A 20206-nucleotide genomic window follows, 5' to 3' on the forward strand; every position below is an offset into this window, starting at 1 on the left:
CCCTATTGCCCTCCAGTGGGATGTACAATAAACTTTATTTTGAATAGTCTTCCATATAAAATGGCTCCAAAGGGCCTTACAGTTAATTTAATTGGGCCTTTAACCAGAGAGAGGCAAAAAGATTATTTTGGATTAAATTTAGAAATAGATCAAGTCAATGAGGTGATGAAACAAAGAAAGCCTTTTCCAGATGGTAGGACATGCAAAGAAGGTGGCTCTCACATCAATGCAGATGAAATTGTGTGGATTAAAGAAATGAGGCTGGCATAAGTTAAACTAAGGTGGGGGGTTGCTGGTGAGTATTTGCTTCAGGTTGGGCGGCTGTCTGTAACTGTTACTGTTACTTTTCTTTCTGTGGCACATGCAATAAAGCAATGTTGCTGTCTGTAAGCAAGGACTGGCCTGTCTGTGGCACATACAATAAAGCTCCCACCAACATAGCGCTGTCCACATTGGCGCTTCTGTCGGCGTAACCTTGTCTGTAGGCAAAGGAAATATGGGAAGAGAATGAGGTTAGAGTCAAGGATGATACCGGAGTAGTGGCAAGTGGGTCATTAGAGTTGTACAGGAAGATGGATAAAATAGAATTGTGCCTGGGAATGCTCTGCTTGCCTCAAGAAGAAGTTTTCTTTTGCAGACATGTAGGTAAAAACCAGAAACTCTGCATAGAGCTGAAGGAATCTGAAATGAAGCCACAAGATGATTTTGTTAGGACAGGTAGGAAGGGTGGATCGGGAGGTATTAATCAAGGTGTTAAAAGCTATGTGCAGTTGAGTAACATCAGTGTACAAGTGGCTCTTAATGTTAAAGGAAGAGATAAGATAAAGGAAACAAGGAGAGTGCCATCAGCAGCAGTTAATAAACTATATGGCAGAGAACAATTTCCATGCTAGTGTTTGCACCAAACTCAGGTTTCTGTCTGTCCTAGCAGAAGATATGTTAAAGTTGATTGTAGGCTCTTCTAATCAAGTTACTCGTTGAGAATGAAACTCCAGCAAATATAGAAAGACAGCTGGCTACTGGGATTGGCTCTGTCTACGGTAGCACTTTTGTCAATACAACTTATGTTGCTCAGGGGTGTGAAAAAACACCCCTCTGAGCGACACAAGTTACACCGTCAGAAGCACCCATGTGGACAGCACTATGTTGGTGGGAGATACTTTCCTGCTGACACGGCTACTGCCACTCATTGGTTTAAGTGGTTTAAGTATGTTGACGGGAGAGCTCCCTCCCATCGGCACAGAGCAGCTACACGAGCGCTCCTACAGTGACACAACAGCATCAGTGCAGCTGTGCCGCTGTAAGCTTGCCAGCGTAGACATGGCCGGTTTGCGCTGGATATTCTGCTGTAGCTGTTTAGTGGAAGAAGATATCGCAAATTTTAATCCCTATGTGCGTCAGATTTCGTCTAAATCACTATGGAAAAGTTAAACTAGATGAAAATGTTGTTGTTTTTGACACCTTCTGTTTTAATTGGTGGCACAGCATATTTTAAGGGGCTTTATTGTATGTGCCACAGAAAGAAAAGTAACTTTTGTGCTGTTACTGCTTCCCAATTTAAATTGAAGATACCCATTCCAGGGCATCTAAATAAACTGCCAAGCCTAATCAGAACGCACATTACCCTCTGAAAAAAATAATTAAAAAAATCAGTTGTTTGCCACTTTTCTAAAAAAAAAAAAAAAAAAATATCAGTTTGCCACTTTTGATTAACTTCAGTTACAAGGGCTTCAAAAGGTCTGATACAGATTCTGGAACTGGTCTTCAGAAGTCTATCGCGATGGCCCGTAAATACTAACCAAACGTTTCTGCAAGGGAAAATGAAAGAAATGCACCCCAGGGAGGTCGCTTTCATTTGTTACGATAACAAGACATTATAGCTCTAGATCAATGAGATGAGAATTCACAAATATCTAGATATGAGACACTCTAGAATGCTGAGCCAGAGCTATGAAAAAGTTGGCTTTCTCAAAAGGATCATCTGCAGGTATTTTTATTATAAGACTATTTAAGTAACCACTGACATTCAGCTCAGTTTCGTAAGCTCCTTGGAGAGCTGAAACTGGCTTTTACCTATCTGTAATGCACCAGACAGATGTAAGGCACTGTCAACTTAATAAATATAATATTACGCTTGTGGCTTTTTGACACTGGTGAAGTGCAAGGCACTTGTCTTTTGGCTATATAGTTGGGGATTAAGCGTGATGATCCAGATTCCAGAAATGGGAGTGCTTCTACTTTGGAAGTAGGCTGCTCACATACAGAAGTTTAAATGAAAAAGCGATTATCAATCATTACCACACAGTTAACACAGATATCTCCTCAGACTGCAGGGAAAGAGTGGTGATCTCAGATAGTAATATATGGAAAATGCTTCCTTTTTAAGGGCGAGTACTGTATCTGTTCTTCAGGGCAAAACAATCACAATGCAATTGTCTCACATGGTCGTGGAGTCACATCCTCATAATGTGAGGATGCAGCATCATCACACTGTGACTTAATGGCAGAAAGCCTAACCTAAAATATGAGACTTTCTCATGGGACAGTGCAATGAAATCATGACTCTCCTGTGAATATTGGCCTCTATAGTAACTTTAGTTTTATATGGCAGCGTTTTTACAGCCTTTTCAGGTGCAGACCGCTAGTGGAAGTGTGACATTCCCAGCTTGTGGCAAACAGAGGCTAGGGACACCATTCTTGCCCATCCTGGCTAATAGCCATTGATGGACCTATCCTCCATGAATTTATCTAGTTCTTTTTTTAACCTGTTATAGTCTTGGCCTTCTCAACATCCTCTGGCAAGGAGTTCCACAGGAGTGACACTCCACTCTCAAGTTGAACTACCATTGGCTCTTTTCTTTTCAATTGCTCGCAATATGCTTGATGACCTACAGAATGTCATTTAAAAGACAAAGTCCCTGAAAAGTTTACAATCTAAACCCCCTCGGTGCAAAGCCCTGGGGTAGGAAACGTAGCAGTTCCAGCTGCATGACTGCTGGTGCCATGTAGCCTGCAGCACAGGGTAAAAAACAAACAAAAAGAAGCTGTAGTGTCTAAGGGGGCTGCTTCTGTTTCCAATTAGCCCAATGCGATTTGGGGGTCGGGGCAGAAAGTCTTGCAGAGATTGGGGGAGAGAAGTGGGGATGAGGGATCTGCAGGATTCCTGCCCTCTGTGCAGACGTGCCCTCCAATGCTCTCTAGCTAGAAGGCTGAAACCAGGGAGAAGAGATGGTCCAGTGGTTCCTTTTTAGCCGCCAACCTGACTTCTCTTCAAGCAGCTGCTCATGCCAAGTTTTCCTTCTTTGCTCCCTTTGGAGCTCACAGATAGTCAAGAGGCACCAAGAGATCCTGCCCTTGCCTTCTTCATAGATCCTTCCAGTAAGCAGTGCTGGGGAAGCTACCAGCATTCTTGCCAATAGTCCTGGTTAGGTGAGAACAGACCCAATTGGAGCCCATCACAGAGAAGTTTTGTACTCACTATCCTGAGATTGTGAGGAAGACGGCTGTTCTGCAGTCCCCTTCTCTATTTCCTGCTGGTTGCTGCTCCCAGCTCCAACCCTCTGCAGCTGCCTCTAGAACTGTGCTCAGCTCAACAGGTGGCAGATCTGGGTGCCAGACACATGTAGTGAAGTGGGGGAAGAGGCCACTAACAGCCAGGAGAGGAGCCTGCACTCTGTGTCAGAGTCTCCAGGGCAGATGGGCTGAGCTGTGGAAGGAAGCCATCTGGGGAGATGAGTTAAGCCACAAGGGATGGAGGGGAGACCAGGGGACTATAGGAGGAGAAAGGGGCTAACACTTTTTTCAGGGAATTACACTAAACATCAGCCAGAAATTTGGGACAGCTGGGGGGTTGATATGCATGCTGGTGAGTTTTCAGTGATTTTTCTATCCATGCTTCACTCACTTCCTAAGAAGAAAACACCCTTGTAATTCACCCCCAAGCCAGAAGAACTGTCTATTGGCTGGGGACCTAGCAGACCCCAGAGTTCTTGATTATTAGGAGAATTGTCCCTGGCCACATTTTTCCTAGTGGGAGGGATCTATGAGTAACAGTGAAGGGAAACTGGTGGGGAGAGGAATCTGGGGAGAGAACTTGGGGAGAGAGAGAGAGAGAGAGAGAGAGAGAGGTTAAGAAGTGGTGGCATCACAGAGGGGCACGGAAAGGGAAGAATAAGAGTCACAAATTGACAGCAAAATCATTAAAAATGAGAAAAGGGAGGGAATGAGGAAGAGGTGGGATGCAGCAATTGCTCTAGGTACATATGTGGCCCAGGTGCAGATCCACCACAAAGGGGGGCTCCAGCCCCTAAAAGATGGAATATCTCTGATTTAAACCAATAGTAGGCAAAAAGACCAGGGCTTAGTCATCATTAGCCTCTGGCCCTTCGCATCAGCAATGCTCGACTGTCTCCAGAGGTATAAATTTCCCCCCACTGGTATATTCCAAGCCACTTCCACATGAGCCCTTGATGCCAGGGGCAACAGATCAGAGGCAAGAGGGGTTATGGCCAGGACAGGCTTGTGTCCCAGATATTCTGTGTCCCCGAGGTCTGGTTTAACAGAACAGGGGGAGAGGCAAACTGCCTGCTCTGTATCCCTGTGTCGGCACCGGCACTGACATAGGCCTGAATAGGGCCCCAAGTGGCTAGAAGGTAGATTCATCACATGGAAGTGCAGTGGTGCTTTTCCATACAGTTGAAAAGCAGCAGCTTCTAGAACCAACTCTGTGGCTTTCACAGTGAAAAAGGAACATTCTAGGTAGATAGCCAGCCTTTGTAGTGCACCCAGCCTTGGCACGTTTCATTCCCAAGGCAGCAGGGCAGATGCACTCAAAAAGCAAGCTGCTGGGTTCCATGTAGAATAAAGCAAAACTGCAGTGTGAACGAAGCAACTTGTCAACTGGGAGAAAACATAATTCTACATGTTAGAGAGAGGACAGTCTTCTAAAATCTAGTCCATGCCTATGCCCCTTCCAGAGTAGGATTGTGCCATGTGGTGCATGAAAAGTCCCATTTGTTTCTCCCACGGCAGCCTTATAAAACAAGCTTTCTCTCTCTCCCCCTATATATAAGAGGTCCAAAGTATTATTAAATGTCACCTAAAAGTTTTGGGCCCAGTCCCCTGAGTCTAGTTGAGCTGTGCTTGGTGCAGGAACTGGGGGGTGAGGAATGGTGAGTCAAGACACTTTTCCATTTGGACCTCAGTATATCTTAGTGCAGTTTGGGGTCTGCTTTAAATTATACTGGCTGAAGCAGTTCCCTGGAGACTTCTCTGCCTCTGGTGCATGTTTTACTCTGTTTCCACCCACTCCCACTTGCTCCTTATGCCCAAAATTGGGAGCAGGTGGCACAGAGCTAGTTCTGCCAGCTTCACACTACCTAGGGATTCCATTACATCAGAGGAATATGCAACTGCCCTCCTAGACCAGCTTTGCCTCCCCTTGGCATGGTCAGAGTAGCACAAAGTGTACAGAGTCAGGGTCCATGATTTGGCTGTAGATCTCTTCCATCATTAATTTCAATGATGCTACCACTGATGAATAAGCGTTTTAAAAACCCAGAAATACCCTTTCCTGAGTCAGAAACCAGACAATTCAGAACTGTAGAGAAGATCTTTAAGTAAATGTATTTTTTGTGAATTGCTTTTGTTTGTTTTGATTGGTAGCAACAGGTATGTTGTGTAAACTGGCTAGCTAGGATGCAGTTATTTTACAGTAATCGTCTTGTATTGTTTTGTGTCTTTTGGGAGAGTGGTTCTCAACCTTTCCTGACTACTGTACCCCTTTCAGGAGTCTGAAGCCTGAGCCCCACCACCCGGGGCTGAAGCATGTAACTTAGGGTATCTGGGCCCCAGGCAATTGCCCTACTTGCCACCCATTAACGCTGGCCCTGCACTTGCGACCCCCACATAAACCCATCCTGCAAGCCCCCCCCCAGGGTCATGACCTCTGTGTACCCCCAGGAGTATGCATACTTCTGTATGAGAACCAATTTTAGGATATGTCTACACTGCAGTCAGAGATGTGACTACAGCACCTTTAGATATACCCGAGCTAGCTTTGATCATTCGCAGCAAAGTTGCTGTACAAGCTAGCCACTCAAGTACACATCCAGCTGGTGGGTTTCTACAGCTCATGGTGCCTCATCTTCACTGCTATTGTGTTTACACTCGCTAAATCAAAGCTAGCTGGGGTGTGTGTGTATGTGTATGCATACTGCTGTCACACCATAAATTGCAGGGTGGACATACCCTTAGGTAGTTTTTTTGGGGGGAGGAGTGGTGGGAATTTAGTCAGCATATAACAATGGCAAAACAAGTCATTGTAGTAAAAGTTGTCAAAGAAATAGGATAAATACGTTCTGCTTTGAAAAATCACATCTTGGGGTTTAGTTCAATAAATTTTTCAGCTTCTTTCTGGTAGTTATGCTGCAGAATTTATGAGATGGTATTATGGTCCCTTGACAATATTTCCCAAATACACAGCAATTTAATAAACAATATGATACAAATTACATGTGAATGAAAATACAAACTGGCCCCAAAATGCTTTACAATGTCAAATACTCTGTACATCCCGAATAATAGTGTTGCCTGGCCCTTCTGTAGTGCTTTACAAACATTAACTAATTAATCCTCACAACAACCCTGGGATGGCAGTGTGTAACCTCAAGACTCAGTCTCCTGACTAACTGTTCAAACCAAGTTTTATTAGAAGAAAAACTTATTAAAAAGTTTTAATTGTTTACGGCAAAGAATTACAAATTAGGATTTGAAACTCGTTTGGCTCTCAAACAATGTAGCCTCGTTGGCAGTATAATTGCTTCAGTTCTGGACTTGGTATTAATCTTTTCCTGAATGTTTCTCAGCAGGTTGAGGAGCTGGAGTGAGCTAACAACTTTTGAGTGGAGCAGCACTAGTAGAGTGGTGGGGAAAGAGGGTGTACTTTGCAAGAGCATGACAAAATGTCCATTATATTTAAAATATTACCAAGAGCTTCCCAAATCAGTACCACTCTCTCTTGTCAGACAGAACAAAACTGGAATGATTTGCTTACTGAACAAACTTTAACTGATCCATCCTTCCCATTTCCAACCCTACCCAAATCTTGTAACTCTCTCAGATTTTAAGTTGATGGGGAGGCACAGACTCCACTCAGTGCACGTACACACAACTGCTGTCATTTCAGAGAGTTGTTAACCTGACAGAGAGCAGTCCAGTTCTCATCACCCACACTTTAGTGGCTTCAGCTTTTTCTAATGCATTAGCTGGAAAATACCATCACACTGACCTAGCTGTGACTCCTCACTGTGGAAGTACAGTGGGATCTATTCTCCCATTGTGGAGGAATAATCCACATAAACACTCTGCCCATCAAAAGGAGAACAGAACCTTTTAGCCTGAACATGCCAAGACCCTTTTTAACTCTTGGAGAACTTCTCTTCAGTACATTGCACTGAGGATGAAGAATACTTGTTCTCAATTCTTTATTCTTACCTGTTCCCCTAACAGATGCCCTCATCCCCTTTCACCCAACCTCTCTCAGCTATCAAAACCTCTCTAAAATCATCCCTGTCTTGACCTCCACATCCAGCTCCTTCATTCCAATGTGACTTACTTCAGCTCTTCCATGAGCTCCTACTTCAAGCCTCTGCCAGGTTCCCAGCCTGACAAAATGATAATGGGTATATGGGTGACATTGGGAACACTGACCAAGGATCAGGGAGAGAGTCACTCCAGGTAAGAAGTTCTTCGAACCCCATCCCCCCCCGGGCAAAACTTAAAATCCTGGGCTAACCAAATAAGACCCCTCTAGTTAGACCTTCCTGCTCCCGTCCCAAGTGGCCATTTCCTAGGTACTGTCCACCTTTTAATAATCAACTTCATACATTTTCATATATTGCATGATATCCTCAGTTTTACATATTTTGATTTACATAAGTGCCTATCACAATCTATAGACACATGAATAATAATATATCAGACAAGAACACCATAAACTCCCCAAAGAACGGTCGCTAAACAACAACAACAAAAAATACAACAGCTGTCTTCCTCACTCCACAAAACACTTCTTCCAAAAAGGCCCAAGTAAATAAATGAGGGCTGAAGAGGAACATAATTGGGTTTCTTTGGGTTGGAGAGATGTGAGTCCCAGTGTCAAGGACGCTGCATGGAAAATGCCTTTAGTTACGCATCACAAGTTGCTGTAAATCTAGTGGACTCTTTCATCTGAAGGGCAGAAACAACCATATAAATGTTAAGTAAGGGCCTGATCCAAAGCCCACTGAAGTCAATGGGAGTCTCTTCATTGACTTCTACAGACTTTGAATCAAGCTCTAAATGTATAAGTTTTCCGAGTACTAATAAAAATTATCCCTCATGGCATGTAATTACTTTGTAAGTGAAGAGAGTATTTGTGTTTATTGGTGTCATTTGTAACAGTGGAACCAACTTTTTGGTAACATGGTGGGTAGCTTAATAAGAAGCAGAGGATTAATTGGTATGCTAAATGGTTAACTTATAGAACGACTTGCGAACTGTGAGGATTGCTCTGGAAAGGCTTCTTATGTTTTGTTTTCAAAACATTAGCAATGTGGATAGAATATTTTGACAGTTTTTTAATACCGTGTAAAAACAATTGTATAATGTAATCATTTAGTGTTTGTTTTATTGTGTGTACCTTCTACTCAGAGGGTTGGCATTATTGTTCCTAACAGTGATGGATACAAGCAGATCATGCCCTATGACCTCTACCATCCCCTTCCTCGGTATGTAAAACAATCAACCAGACGCTAGGATTAGCAAATAAGTTTACTGCTTTTCTCCTGCATTGCTGCTTTTCTGTAGAACTAAGACAATTGATGCTGCCTGCCCCTTGTTCTGAACTCTCCTATGGAATAATCATGAGTTGCTCAAGCGCTAAACTTGTTGCTATAAAGACTATTGAAGCAGAGCTAAAATTACATCAAAGTAAGTTGAAGCAGTAATTCAGTCTGATTGTCTACTGGATATCTGTCTCTCTTTGTCATCTCCACCTCCCTCCCCCCACCGCCCTTCCATGAATGGTACCTAAACCAGTGGCTTTGTGGCTAACTAACTGTTCAACTTTTTCCCCTCAAAAGTATCTAGCATGTGCCATAGTGTATTGTATTGCTATGAAAGTAGAACTCCAGATTCTGTAGTTCCATTTTGTGTATTAAATTCTCTTTTAAACAAGTCACAAGCTTATTAATTGTGAGGGGTTCTATTTTTTAAAATGAATAGTGTTCAAAGGCCCAATCCTGCAAACATTTCCACATGAGTAACTTTTCTTTACATATGTTTGCACCCAACCTGCCTTCCATGGGTAAATGTACTCACATGTATTTGCAGGATCAAGCTGGGATGTAAATCTACAGCGCTATAGCTTGCCACGCACTTATTGGCTGAGTGGACCCTGCTACCATCTACTAAAAGTAAGCGCACTATGGAATTTTTAGTGTGCCGTAGCAAGTTCCACACAGCAGTTAGTGTGCAGCAAGCGAGAGCATCATAAATTTACACCTCAGCTTGCGATGAATTAACTCTCCATCAAAATATGGCCAATGCAAGAGAGTTCTGACATATCCTATTAATTACTTTATGGTTAAGAATGTCTTTAAAGCATGAGGGGGTGCTTGAAAATCTCATGTAATTAGCCATGTTTCTGTGTGTCATTAGAAACCTGGAATATAAAAGAACAGGAAATATAGGTCTGTTACATTGGTGATTGTATTAATAATAGAGTAAGAGTAAAAGCGCTAACAAAGGTGGTCTCCCAGTTGAAGCAACCCCATCAATAACCAGGATCTGCACTGTCTTGAGGCAATAGCTTGAAATAGTATTATTTTCTGCCTTGTTTCCTTCTGTTAGTTTATTGTGTCATTGGGCCTTCTAGCACTAAAGGCACCTACTAGCCACTGTGTTTATCTCACCTCGCTGAGAAAGTGATCCCACCCCAACCACAGTGAGTCCTAACACAGGTACCACAGAACTCTGCTGTAGTGTGTGAAAAAAGGCAGCGCATTCAGATTTGAAATATGGTATAGGACCACACAACAGACCTCCCAGTTGAAATTAGGAGGACATGGAGGACAGCAGCTCTTGCCTGCATTTGTGGCTGCCGCTTACATTGTCACCATTGATGTATGATTTGTATAGTTTATATTTATATGCCAAATGCCTGTCTTGCTCACCTCCTACTAACGTTAGATACATATTTTGGGTGGGTTAGGGATTTTTTTTCCCACGGCTGCATGTTTACATATATGTACACAGAGTTAATATATTGGTCATTTATCTCGCTATATTTTATGCTCTTATATAATACATATCCATTTTCTGTCCCTCATTTCTGGAAACCTCTTTTCTCTTTCCTATAAAACAAAAACCCACCAATCTCAAAAATTTACAAAAGATTTAAAAAGGGTTGTAAAGGACAGTCATTAATAAGATCTGAGTGTCTTGTGGTAAAAAAGTATTTTGTCTTCATTATGAACAAAATTCTTGAACATTGACAGAAAGAGAGAAAGAGACAGAATTTTATAGATCACAGAATGAACCAGCATCACTCAACAGTGGAAGGACTGTATTTGAGCAAAAAGCATCCTGAACCTGGCGGCTAGACAGAGGTTTTCTAACAGTTAAAGAAAATCCAGAATAAAGGATTGACATGCCCTGAAGTATTTGCCTTTCTGCAACACAAAAAGAAAGAAAATATCAGTCCATCGGACATGATCAAAGGCTTGAGGCAGTGCTTCTCAGCTTTTCCGGGCTTTGGTCTCAACCTGTAACAATCCCTTTAGATCCACTACTTCAACCCCACCACCATTCTACACATGGGTGGTATCATTTCCCTCACCCCAAATCCACATATGGATTGGAACCCTCTGTGCATGGATCATGGTCAGACCCCTCCTTGGCATCACCACTCCCACTCCAGATGTGACAGGTCTAGAATCCATTTGGGGAAGGAATGGGCTGAGGTTAAAGGGACCAGAGGGAGGATTTAGGAAGACTTGAGGCAGGACCAGGATCAGGGGGATGCAGAGGGAAGACAATTTGGGGCTGTAAGCTCTATAGGCTATATTGTCTTTTCTGTGTAGCCTAATCACTGCATGGCTGGTTACCACCAAGTGGAGTAGGTAGCAAGGCTGGAAGAAAGGTTGGGAGCACGTTGAGATGTGGTCTGGAAGGGAATCCGTGTAGGAACTTCCCTCTGCCATGCTTTTTATCATGGAGAGAGGATGACATGGTCTATTGCATGTAATACACTCTTGTGGTACCAGAGTCCTCATTGGGCACCACTTTCTTCCCAAATTCCTGGTAGTTGGTACATCCTCCCTAAGTCTCTGGTGACTGTGACCTCTGCTTTGAGAGCCTTGATCCCAGAAACTCTTTCAACAATTTTATATTGGAATAGTACCTGAGGGCCAAATTCTTGGCCAGCTGTTTGTGCTGCTTTGTAGTGCTGAGGTAAAACAAAGCAGCTGGAAAGTTGCCGTAAAAGGGCAGACTTGGATTCCCATGGAAAGTCCCAAGATATCAGACTCTAATCATCACACTTTTATGTATGGAAAAATTATTGTAGGTAATTATTAGAGGCTTTCTAACTGTTTATTAATTCCAATTTTAGGCCTGTATAGGTGGGCTCAGCATAACTATGGAACTCTGGCTCTACAAGGGGAGCATTACTGGAAAGACTTCCTAGCAAAATATTTTAAAACTAAGTTCTAAGAATACCTTTTCTTTAACTTCTGCAGCAGTTGCAGAATAGAGGGTGTGGTGGAAAAGTTTTATTGGCGCTCCTTTGAGATAAACTACATAACGCATCGATGCCTTTGCCACTGGTAAACAATGTGGCCATTTCACACTGTTGTCAATAAAACCTTTATACAATACAATCAGCCATTATCTAGTGTGGGTGCAGATATACATACATTAGAGCTAGTCAGAAAAAGGTAAGTGTAGTTGGTGAAACATTTGAAAAGAACTGAAAATTTTTCATCCTGTCTGAATTTTTCCATGAATTTTTTCATTTGTTTTTAATTAAAATGTTGATTTTGTTTTGATTGGGGAGCACCACTCTTGCTTTTTTATTGCTTATTTTTTTATCTCCTGGAATAAAGACTGGAGAGGGGGGAGATTTTAGTTTTTCCTAAAAATGAAATTTTTGTTTTTGTTTGTCAAAAAGCAGACTTTGTTTTGTTTCGTTTTTTGCAAAAACTTTCATTTTAATTGAAAAAGCATTTTCTCCAGGAAAAATGTTTCACTGAAAACTGTTGACTAGCTCTAATATATATTCACTGTGTGGGCAGATATACAGGAATCACCAGTCGGGATCAGACCCAGGGCCCATCTAGTCTTTGATCCTATGTATGACAATGGCTAATACAGCTGCTTCAAGAGAAGCAATGTCACTCTGTGTGTGTGTGTGTGTGTGTGTGTGTGTATTCTATATACACACACACACATTGTTTATGCATATATACAGTATATATATTTTTCTGAAATCTATGTGTATATGTATATATGTAGACATTCTCATAAAGCAGCCAGAGCACACACATTTCACTGTTTTTTCTCAACAAAATGTCACTTGTTATATATCAAATTAAAAAGTTGTTCTTGTTACCTCAATAGCAGTCAGATAAAAGCAACAGTGTTTCCCAAACTAACCTGTCTTTCTTTAATAGTCACTAACCATATCAGTGTAACGCTAGCTATAGCTTTATTCTCCATTCGCGCACACTTCATCACACAGTCATTTTATTCTCATGAGAAAATTGCTTCCATCTCTGTTTTCCCCTCACCCACTGTGCATATGATGGCTGTAGCAGCTAAGGATGGCATTGCTCCTTCCTCTTGCAAAGCAAATAAGGACATCAACTTCATAGCACACTGAGGTCTGGTCTATAGCAGAAAATTAAGTGGGTTCAATTACATCAGTCAGGGGTATAAAAGAATCCACACCCCTGAGCAGAGGCATTAAGCTGACCTAAGGCCCCATTTAGACAGCACTAGGTCAACAGAAAAATTCTTCTCTGCCCTGGCTAACGCCTCTCAGGGAGGTGGATTACCTACACTGAGGAGAGAATCCCTCCCATCAGTGTAGGTAGTATGTACATTACAGCAGTGCAGCTATGCTGCTGTAACGTTGTAAGTGTAGACAAGCCCTGAGCTTTCAGCATCTTGGAACTTGGGTCTCCCAATATGTGGCACATAGTGCCAAGATATAATAGTCTCCCTAATTAACATAAATTAAATTCTCTGTGGCAATAACCTGGACTACCGGGTGGGTGGGGGAGAAGGGAGCATCTTGTAAATTAAATACTAATGGCAAGAAAACTTTTAAAGGAGCCAGATATAAGAGTGTGTGGTTGTTGGGGCCATACATATAAATGAACAAGTCTTGCTCATAATAATAATCTTATCAAAAAAAGACCAAAAGGAAAGGTCAAGCATTTGGGGTGTTTTTACCCCTTCATTGATGCCTTTTTTTTTTTTTTTTTTGCAGATGGGAGAGTACTCCATGGACAGCGTGCTCCTCCTCGTGTGGAGGGGGCATTCAGAGCCGCACAGTCTCTTGTGTGGAGGAAGACATTCAGGGGCACATCAGCCCTGTGGAGGAGTGGAAGTGCATGTACACGCCAAAGATGCCCATTGTCCAGCCCTGTAACATATTTGACTGCCCAAAATGGCTGGCCCAGGAGTGGTCTCCGGTACACAGTTCTTTGTTGGATTTTGTTGTTGTTTGTATTTAAGCCAGGCATTGGGAACAAATCTTCTGTTTTGTTAATGTGTGTGAGAATTTAGTAGAATAAGAATGGCCACTAAGCTTATTTACCTTGTGGAATTTTCCGATCTTCCTGCTTCAAGCAATGGTATTTATCCCACTGCAGAGTGAATACTCAGGATTTATAACATTAGCTGAGGAGAATGATGGAAGAGCAAATCGGATCGGTCATGTTAAATAACGATCAGATATAAATGATGAAATAGAAACATATATGCACAGGCAGAGAGACACAAGCTGTTAATGGACACGTTCTAATACACATTTATCTTGTACTCTTTGTCCACAAGTCAAATATCCTGGACTGCTGCTCTGCAGTCTGAAATATAAGCAGCCATGCAAGCATAGTCATGAAAGTCTTTGCTCTATAATCACTGCTTAGTACCATAGTCACCACCTGCTTGCCTAACCCTGACTCACCTCTTTTTCTTTAAGACTTGTGCTGAAGTCACAAGACTGGAGGAAAAAGAGGTCTGGGTCCTATTCCAACAGGTCTGAGCTTCGTCAAGTCACTTATCCTCTTTATGCCTGAGTTTCCTCACCGATAAAACTGACTTTAAAAACTTACCTACCTTACCAAAATGTGAGGTGTGGTAGATTATTATCTGCAAAGTGCTTGGTGATTTTCAGATTAAAGAGTGTAGATATGTGCAAAGCATTATTATTACTCTTTGCTTCTCTCCTGTTTGGTTGGTGCCTGCAGCTTCAGAAACCCACTATCCTGGGGGAAATGACATGCCATATAAAAGAATTCAGCTTGAGAAAATGCATGGAGTTTAAAGCCCAAATTGTTTCCCACTCTATACAGTGCCATGTTCCAAAATATTTAGTTGTTACACTCGTTAACCCATAAGTTCCAGTGCCTGGTCCAAGCAGAGCAGACGTGGCCACAGCTGAAACTGACAAGGTGTTAGTGAATACATCCAGTATGGGACTGATGGCCAGAGGCCAAGTGACCAATGCTGAGAGAGTTAGTAGAGTGACACTGAGAGAGAAATCCAGCCGCTGAATCTCTAAACCAAACAATTGTGCAGAACAGAAAGGAAAAAAACAGCGATTGTTTGTCAACTTTGTCCCTAACCAGTATCAAACAAGTAATTTATGGGCCAGTATGGGCTGTTTCTGATCCAAGTTTTTCCCTCTGATGCTGTTACATTATTGCTGTATACTCCATTTTTCCCACAGGGTGGTTTAAAAAAAAAATGCTACTTTGTACTTTTTCTTTTCTTCTTTCAGTGCACTGTAACATGTGGCCAGGGGCTGAGATACCGTGTGGTGCTCTGCATTGATCACAGAGGGATGCATACAGGAGGCTGCAGCCCTAAAACAAAGCCTCATATAAAAGAAGAATGCATTGTTCCCACTCCTTGCTACAAACCCAAAGGTAAAAAGGCAGATGAATCTTTACAGCTCTGCCACATTAAGGAGCTGTTTATGCTTGTTGGCTGCAAGTTCCCAAGTCTGTCTGAATGCAGTAATTCATGACTTTCTATCAAGAGACTCTGCCATTGCTGTACCAGTTTGGATGTAAGTGGTGGTGTTTGAAATGCTGGCAACCTGTAGATCTTTCAAAACAAAACAGATCTTATTACTGTCAGTTGGTGATCCACCAACCTAGATAAAAATCCAAATTCAACCCTGATGTAAGTGGGTGCAACTTCACTGACTATATCAGGGCTAAAGTTGGTCCATAGTGCTTTATTAAAGGGAAACAAACATGTTTAAACTTACCCATAGGTTTAAACAGCATTCAGACAAATCAGCAGCTTTAACTAAGCTAGAAGCAAGCGCTCTGTGTCCCATATAGAAGCTCCTATTACTAGCCAGGCTACAAGATTGTACAGACTTGAAAATCACAACAGTTTTATGTGTAGAGAGCCCCTTGCTGCAGCAGAATTGAATAGTCCCTGTCTTGAGCCTTAGACAGCAAGTGATATTGGGAGGAATTCCCCACTTTGGTTTAGGGGAGGAGGAAATGTTGCTGAGGCATATTGATTTCTATAAGGCAGCTATTTGAAGCTGCTCATGGGGTTGGAATGTAAGAGTAAATCCTGGGGTAAATGGAGTAATGGGCAGGGGGCAGGTGCAGCAAAGGTCCTTGATAAATTATCACATGGTTCTATAATTATATATAGATGGATATAACCACCTGGATATAACTTTCTCATGCGTGTAATGTGTGTAGGTCAGTTTATTTTTAATGGAAAGTTTCCTGGCTAAAATACGATAAATATGACTTTCATTTCTCTGAGTTGGAGGCTCCAGACCCAACATGATCCACTCAGAAATAAAACTAATATAATTTTGTAAATCACTACGGATAATACACATTAAGGGCACTTGAATGGTTGAAATCGAATAAAAGTGGCCTATAACTTTTTAGTGACCACAAATGGAAAGAAGAAAGTTGGAATTTTTATTTCCATACTCAATGGCCAATGATAAGTGAGAGCACCAATGCCAAGATGCCAACCCTTGAAACCTCTGCTGGTGGGGCTCCCATGGAACCCCATCCACATGGCAAAGCTATTCTTCTGATCCAGTATTCTGTTCTGTCCTGTTCTTTGTAGGTTCTTATGCCACCCTCATCAACATAATATCTGAGTGCCTTCCAGGAGCACATTAAGTGATGTGACCAACATCTGTGACATATAGTTCATTCTTTCTCTTATCTCCCCAGAGGGGAGAATTGTGCATGCAGTGTAGCATTTTGGTTTGGCAGAGTTTTGTTCTGGGTGTGGGGAGGGCTTGGTGTGATTTTAAAAATACACTCTGCTGTCCTTTTCAGGTCAAATGCCTCCTCTTTCACAGTTGCCCTTTCAAGTGCCGGGTGGTACAGTTTCCTGCCTCATGCACTTGCAGGGCTGAAACTTGCTAGAAATCTATCCAAAAAGAGGTGATTTGCTTAATAAATGTAAAATTATAAATTACAGTTGAACGAGTCAATACCTGTGGCAAAGTATGCATCTGCTAGTCAACGCTTCAACAAAGCCTGCCATTGCATTCTGAAAATGACAGGTTTCAGAGTAACAGCCGTGTTAGTCTGTATTCACAAAAAGAAAAGGAGGACTTGTGGCACCTTAGAGACTAACCAATTTGTTTGAGCATGAGCTTTCGTGAGCTACAGCATCCAATGCATCCGATGAAGTGAGCTGTAGCTCACGAAAGCTTATGCTCAAATAAATTGGTTAGTCTCTAAGGTGCCACAAGTCCTCCTTTTCTTTATGCTGAAAATGGATTACCACAGGGCAGAAAATCAGTGATTATGGCTGGTCAAGACTATAAGAAAAAAATATAGAGCAAGTCTTTATCTTAATATACGTCTGCTAAATAAAAATGAAGGGTATGCAGTTGCTGTAACTTATCCCACTCTTAGCTCATTAAAGCTCTTAGGTGTGTCATAATGTACTGGACAATCCTAGGGAAAATTTAAGATATCCCTAAGTTAAATAGTGATTTGTGTTTTTTAATGCTAGGAAGGATGTTCATATATCAGAGGGGTAGCCGTGTTAGTCTGTATCCACAAAAACAACGAGGAGTCTGGTGGCACCTAAAGACTAACAGATTTATTTGGGCATAAGCTTTCGTGGGTAAAAAACCCACTTCTTCAGTGGCTCTGCATGCTATGCATCTGAAAAGTGGGGTTTTTTTACCTATGAAAGCTTATGCCCAAATAAATCTGTTAGTCTTTAAGGTACCACCGGACTCCTTGTTGGTTTTGTGTTCATATAGTTGTCCTCCTGCACAACACAAGGCATAGAGTTTAAGAGTTTGTATTAGGCTAAAAACATGAATCTATTGTAAAAGCAGGGGGCTTTTGTTTTATCTCCAAAGTCTTGGTTTCTTCACTAAATTACTTTAGAAATTGGTTTTGTTTCATTATTTGTAACAAGTTATTTAATAAAAGTGAACATCTCTAATACAGAAGTGTTTTTTTTTTTTACAGTTCAGTTTATTGGAACTGATTTTACCTACTTCTCCCCACCAACATATAACAAGGAAAGGTTAAAATAAAAGTCACTTTGCAGTCAGCTGTGTAGAAGAGCACAAACTGCTTTTTACAAGACTTTGCATTCAAAAAGGAAAGCAAAAGAGTAAGATCTGGTTTTCCAAACCTCAAAAAAATAAGCTATATGGTATATAAATAAAAATATCTCTTACATATTTTGGATAACAAATGCGGTAAACTAAAAGCTGTGCGGGCACATATTCATCTTTAAATGTCACTAATAAATATATCAGAGTAGAATCCTGGCCTGCTATTTCTGGAAGTGAAGGCATAATAACTGTTACGGCACCCTTTCTTCCCAGCCACTGGTTTACTCCCAAAAATCTTTGTATTGCTCAGCTGAAGCTGCAGTAGCTGTGAAATCAAATGGCAAGTTATGATCCCTGTACATTGCTAATGTTGCTACTGACGGTTTCAGTAGTTTGCATGTTTATGCAAAAATTCCAGTGTATGCACCAAGTTCCTGAAAATTCTCATGTATTTGGGGTGAAATTAATTCTCTGCGGCAGGCCAGCTTGAGGTGTGTCTGCCACTTAAACCCAAAAGGCTTCAATGGAACTCAGATGGTACATAGACCCTGCACTGGTTCTCTGTATAGGGCTGAATGCCACTCTTTGTATTTTCATCTGTTTTTTCCTAATCCTGACACAAATTACTCAGAAGAAATGCAGAGCTGATTTCAGAGAAATTATGCCAAATTTGCTCTCTAAAACCAGAACAGCTCCATTGACTTCAATGCAGATACTCCGAATTCACACTGCTGTGAAAGTAGAATTTGGCTCATAACGTGGACTTTTTTTTTTCCCCAAAAGCAACTTATTATATTTAGTGCAGATCTTGGAGAATAAAAAGCATCTGTACTGTTTTCTATCAAAAATGACAGAAAAAATATCCAACCCATTTTTTTAAATCCACATAGCTGATGAACTGATAAGCTTAGAGTCAGAGAACATCACTGAACTATTTCACTCTGGATTCTCTATTTCTTGCAGTATCACTCATCAGATGTGGATTTTCTTCAATGTCATAATCTATCAAAAGTGAATTTAATGTACTTTATGAGGCTGTAAAATTTAAGGATACACACAGGGCTATGCAAGGTTAGAGTCAGCAACAATGTTAATATGGAGATTGCTTCACCCCTCCCCCCCCCCCCCCCCACACACACACACTCCGTGGAAAGTCTTTTGGGGTGCCTTCTTTGCAAGGGCTTATGTATTACTTAGGCTCCTAATAAGCCTGAGTTTGAGGGCTTATGTGAGGTTAATTCATGCCTAGGCCTGGACTGGCCCCCTGCACAAAAATGGACTTCCCCCTTTGTTACTTGAGCAGATGAATTTGATACACTGCAATTTCCAATTATTTGTCTCCGTGTGGGAAGTACAATTATTGGCAGTGCAGTTATTGTGCAAATACAGAACTCAAAGCCAAAACAGCCATCATGAATATTGCAGCTCTGCAGTGTAGATGAAAATCTGATTCTCCCCCTGGATGTTAGAAGAGTTTTTGAAAAATACTTTGCTAAAGTGCCCACCTGTGCAGACCACTTGGCTTTCCTCTAAAATGGCATTTAATTTGCCATTCTAGCATTATAAAAACAAACTCTCTTTCTTCACAGAAACTCTATATTTCTTTATAGACTATATATTCTGTACCATAGTGGAGTGTCTCTTCTCTCCCTTGCCCCTTCTGTGCTGCTCAGTATGCACATGTACATCCATACACACGAGAACATTACAGAAATGCAGATATAGTCACTTACGGAAACAAAGCAGTGTGCATAGCTATATGGTTTTTGTTTTCATGTGCCTGTGTATGTTCTCTAGAGAAACTTCCTGTGGAAGCTAAACTGCCATGGTACAAGCAGGCACAAGAGCTGGAAGAAGGAGCAATGGTGTCTGAAGAACCATCGTAAGTCTTAAAACATAATTTGTTGAAAACACGCTATGGTCAGATCAGGATTCAGGGCCTGCATTAAAATAATACTCTACCTTGAATCGTATTTGGTTCTTTCATTAGGAAAGAAGGGCCTTATTCAAATCCTGATGAAATTAATGGGCTTTAGTGGAAGTTGTATCAGGCTCTAGATAAGAGCTGGAGAAACTGAGTACAGGAGTATGGTGTACATTGAAGATTTAGACTGAATTCAAGCAAACTTATAATCATGATGCCGTTTATTTTAGGGCATTTAAAATAATACTGTGTGGAAAGTCTGTCTGTCTATGGTACTTGTATGACCCTCATTACCATGCTATCTGAGCATCTCACAGTCTTTTTTTTATCCTCACAACATCCCTGTGAGGTCGGGCAGCACTATTATCCCTGTTTTACAGGTAGAGAACTAAATCACAGAGAAGTTAAGTGACTTATCCAAGGTCAGAGAG

At 41.5% G+C, this 20206-nt stretch overlaps 1 protein-coding gene across 1 annotated transcript in view; it reads left to right on the forward strand.

The window, feature by feature from the left end:
* Positions 1–20206, forward strand: part of ADAMTSL1 (ADAMTS like 1) — a 268482-nt gene that overhangs the window by 117165 nt on the left and 131111 nt on the right. The window contains exons 10-13 of the mRNA XM_073345470.2: positions 8718–8768; positions 13535–13739; positions 15050–15197; positions 19649–19733. Coding sequence (XP_073201571.1) covers positions 8718–8768; positions 13535–13739; positions 15050–15197; positions 19649–19733 — 489 coding nt within the window. The remainder of the gene's footprint in view (positions 1–8717; positions 8769–13534; positions 13740–15049; positions 15198–19648; positions 19734–20206) is intronic.

Source organism: Lepidochelys kempii, chromosome 5 (genome assembly GCF_965140285.1).
Source record: "Lepidochelys kempii isolate rLepKem1 chromosome 5, rLepKem1.hap1, whole genome shotgun sequence".
Lineage (NCBI taxonomy): Eukaryota > Metazoa > Chordata > Testudines > Cheloniidae > Lepidochelys > Lepidochelys kempii.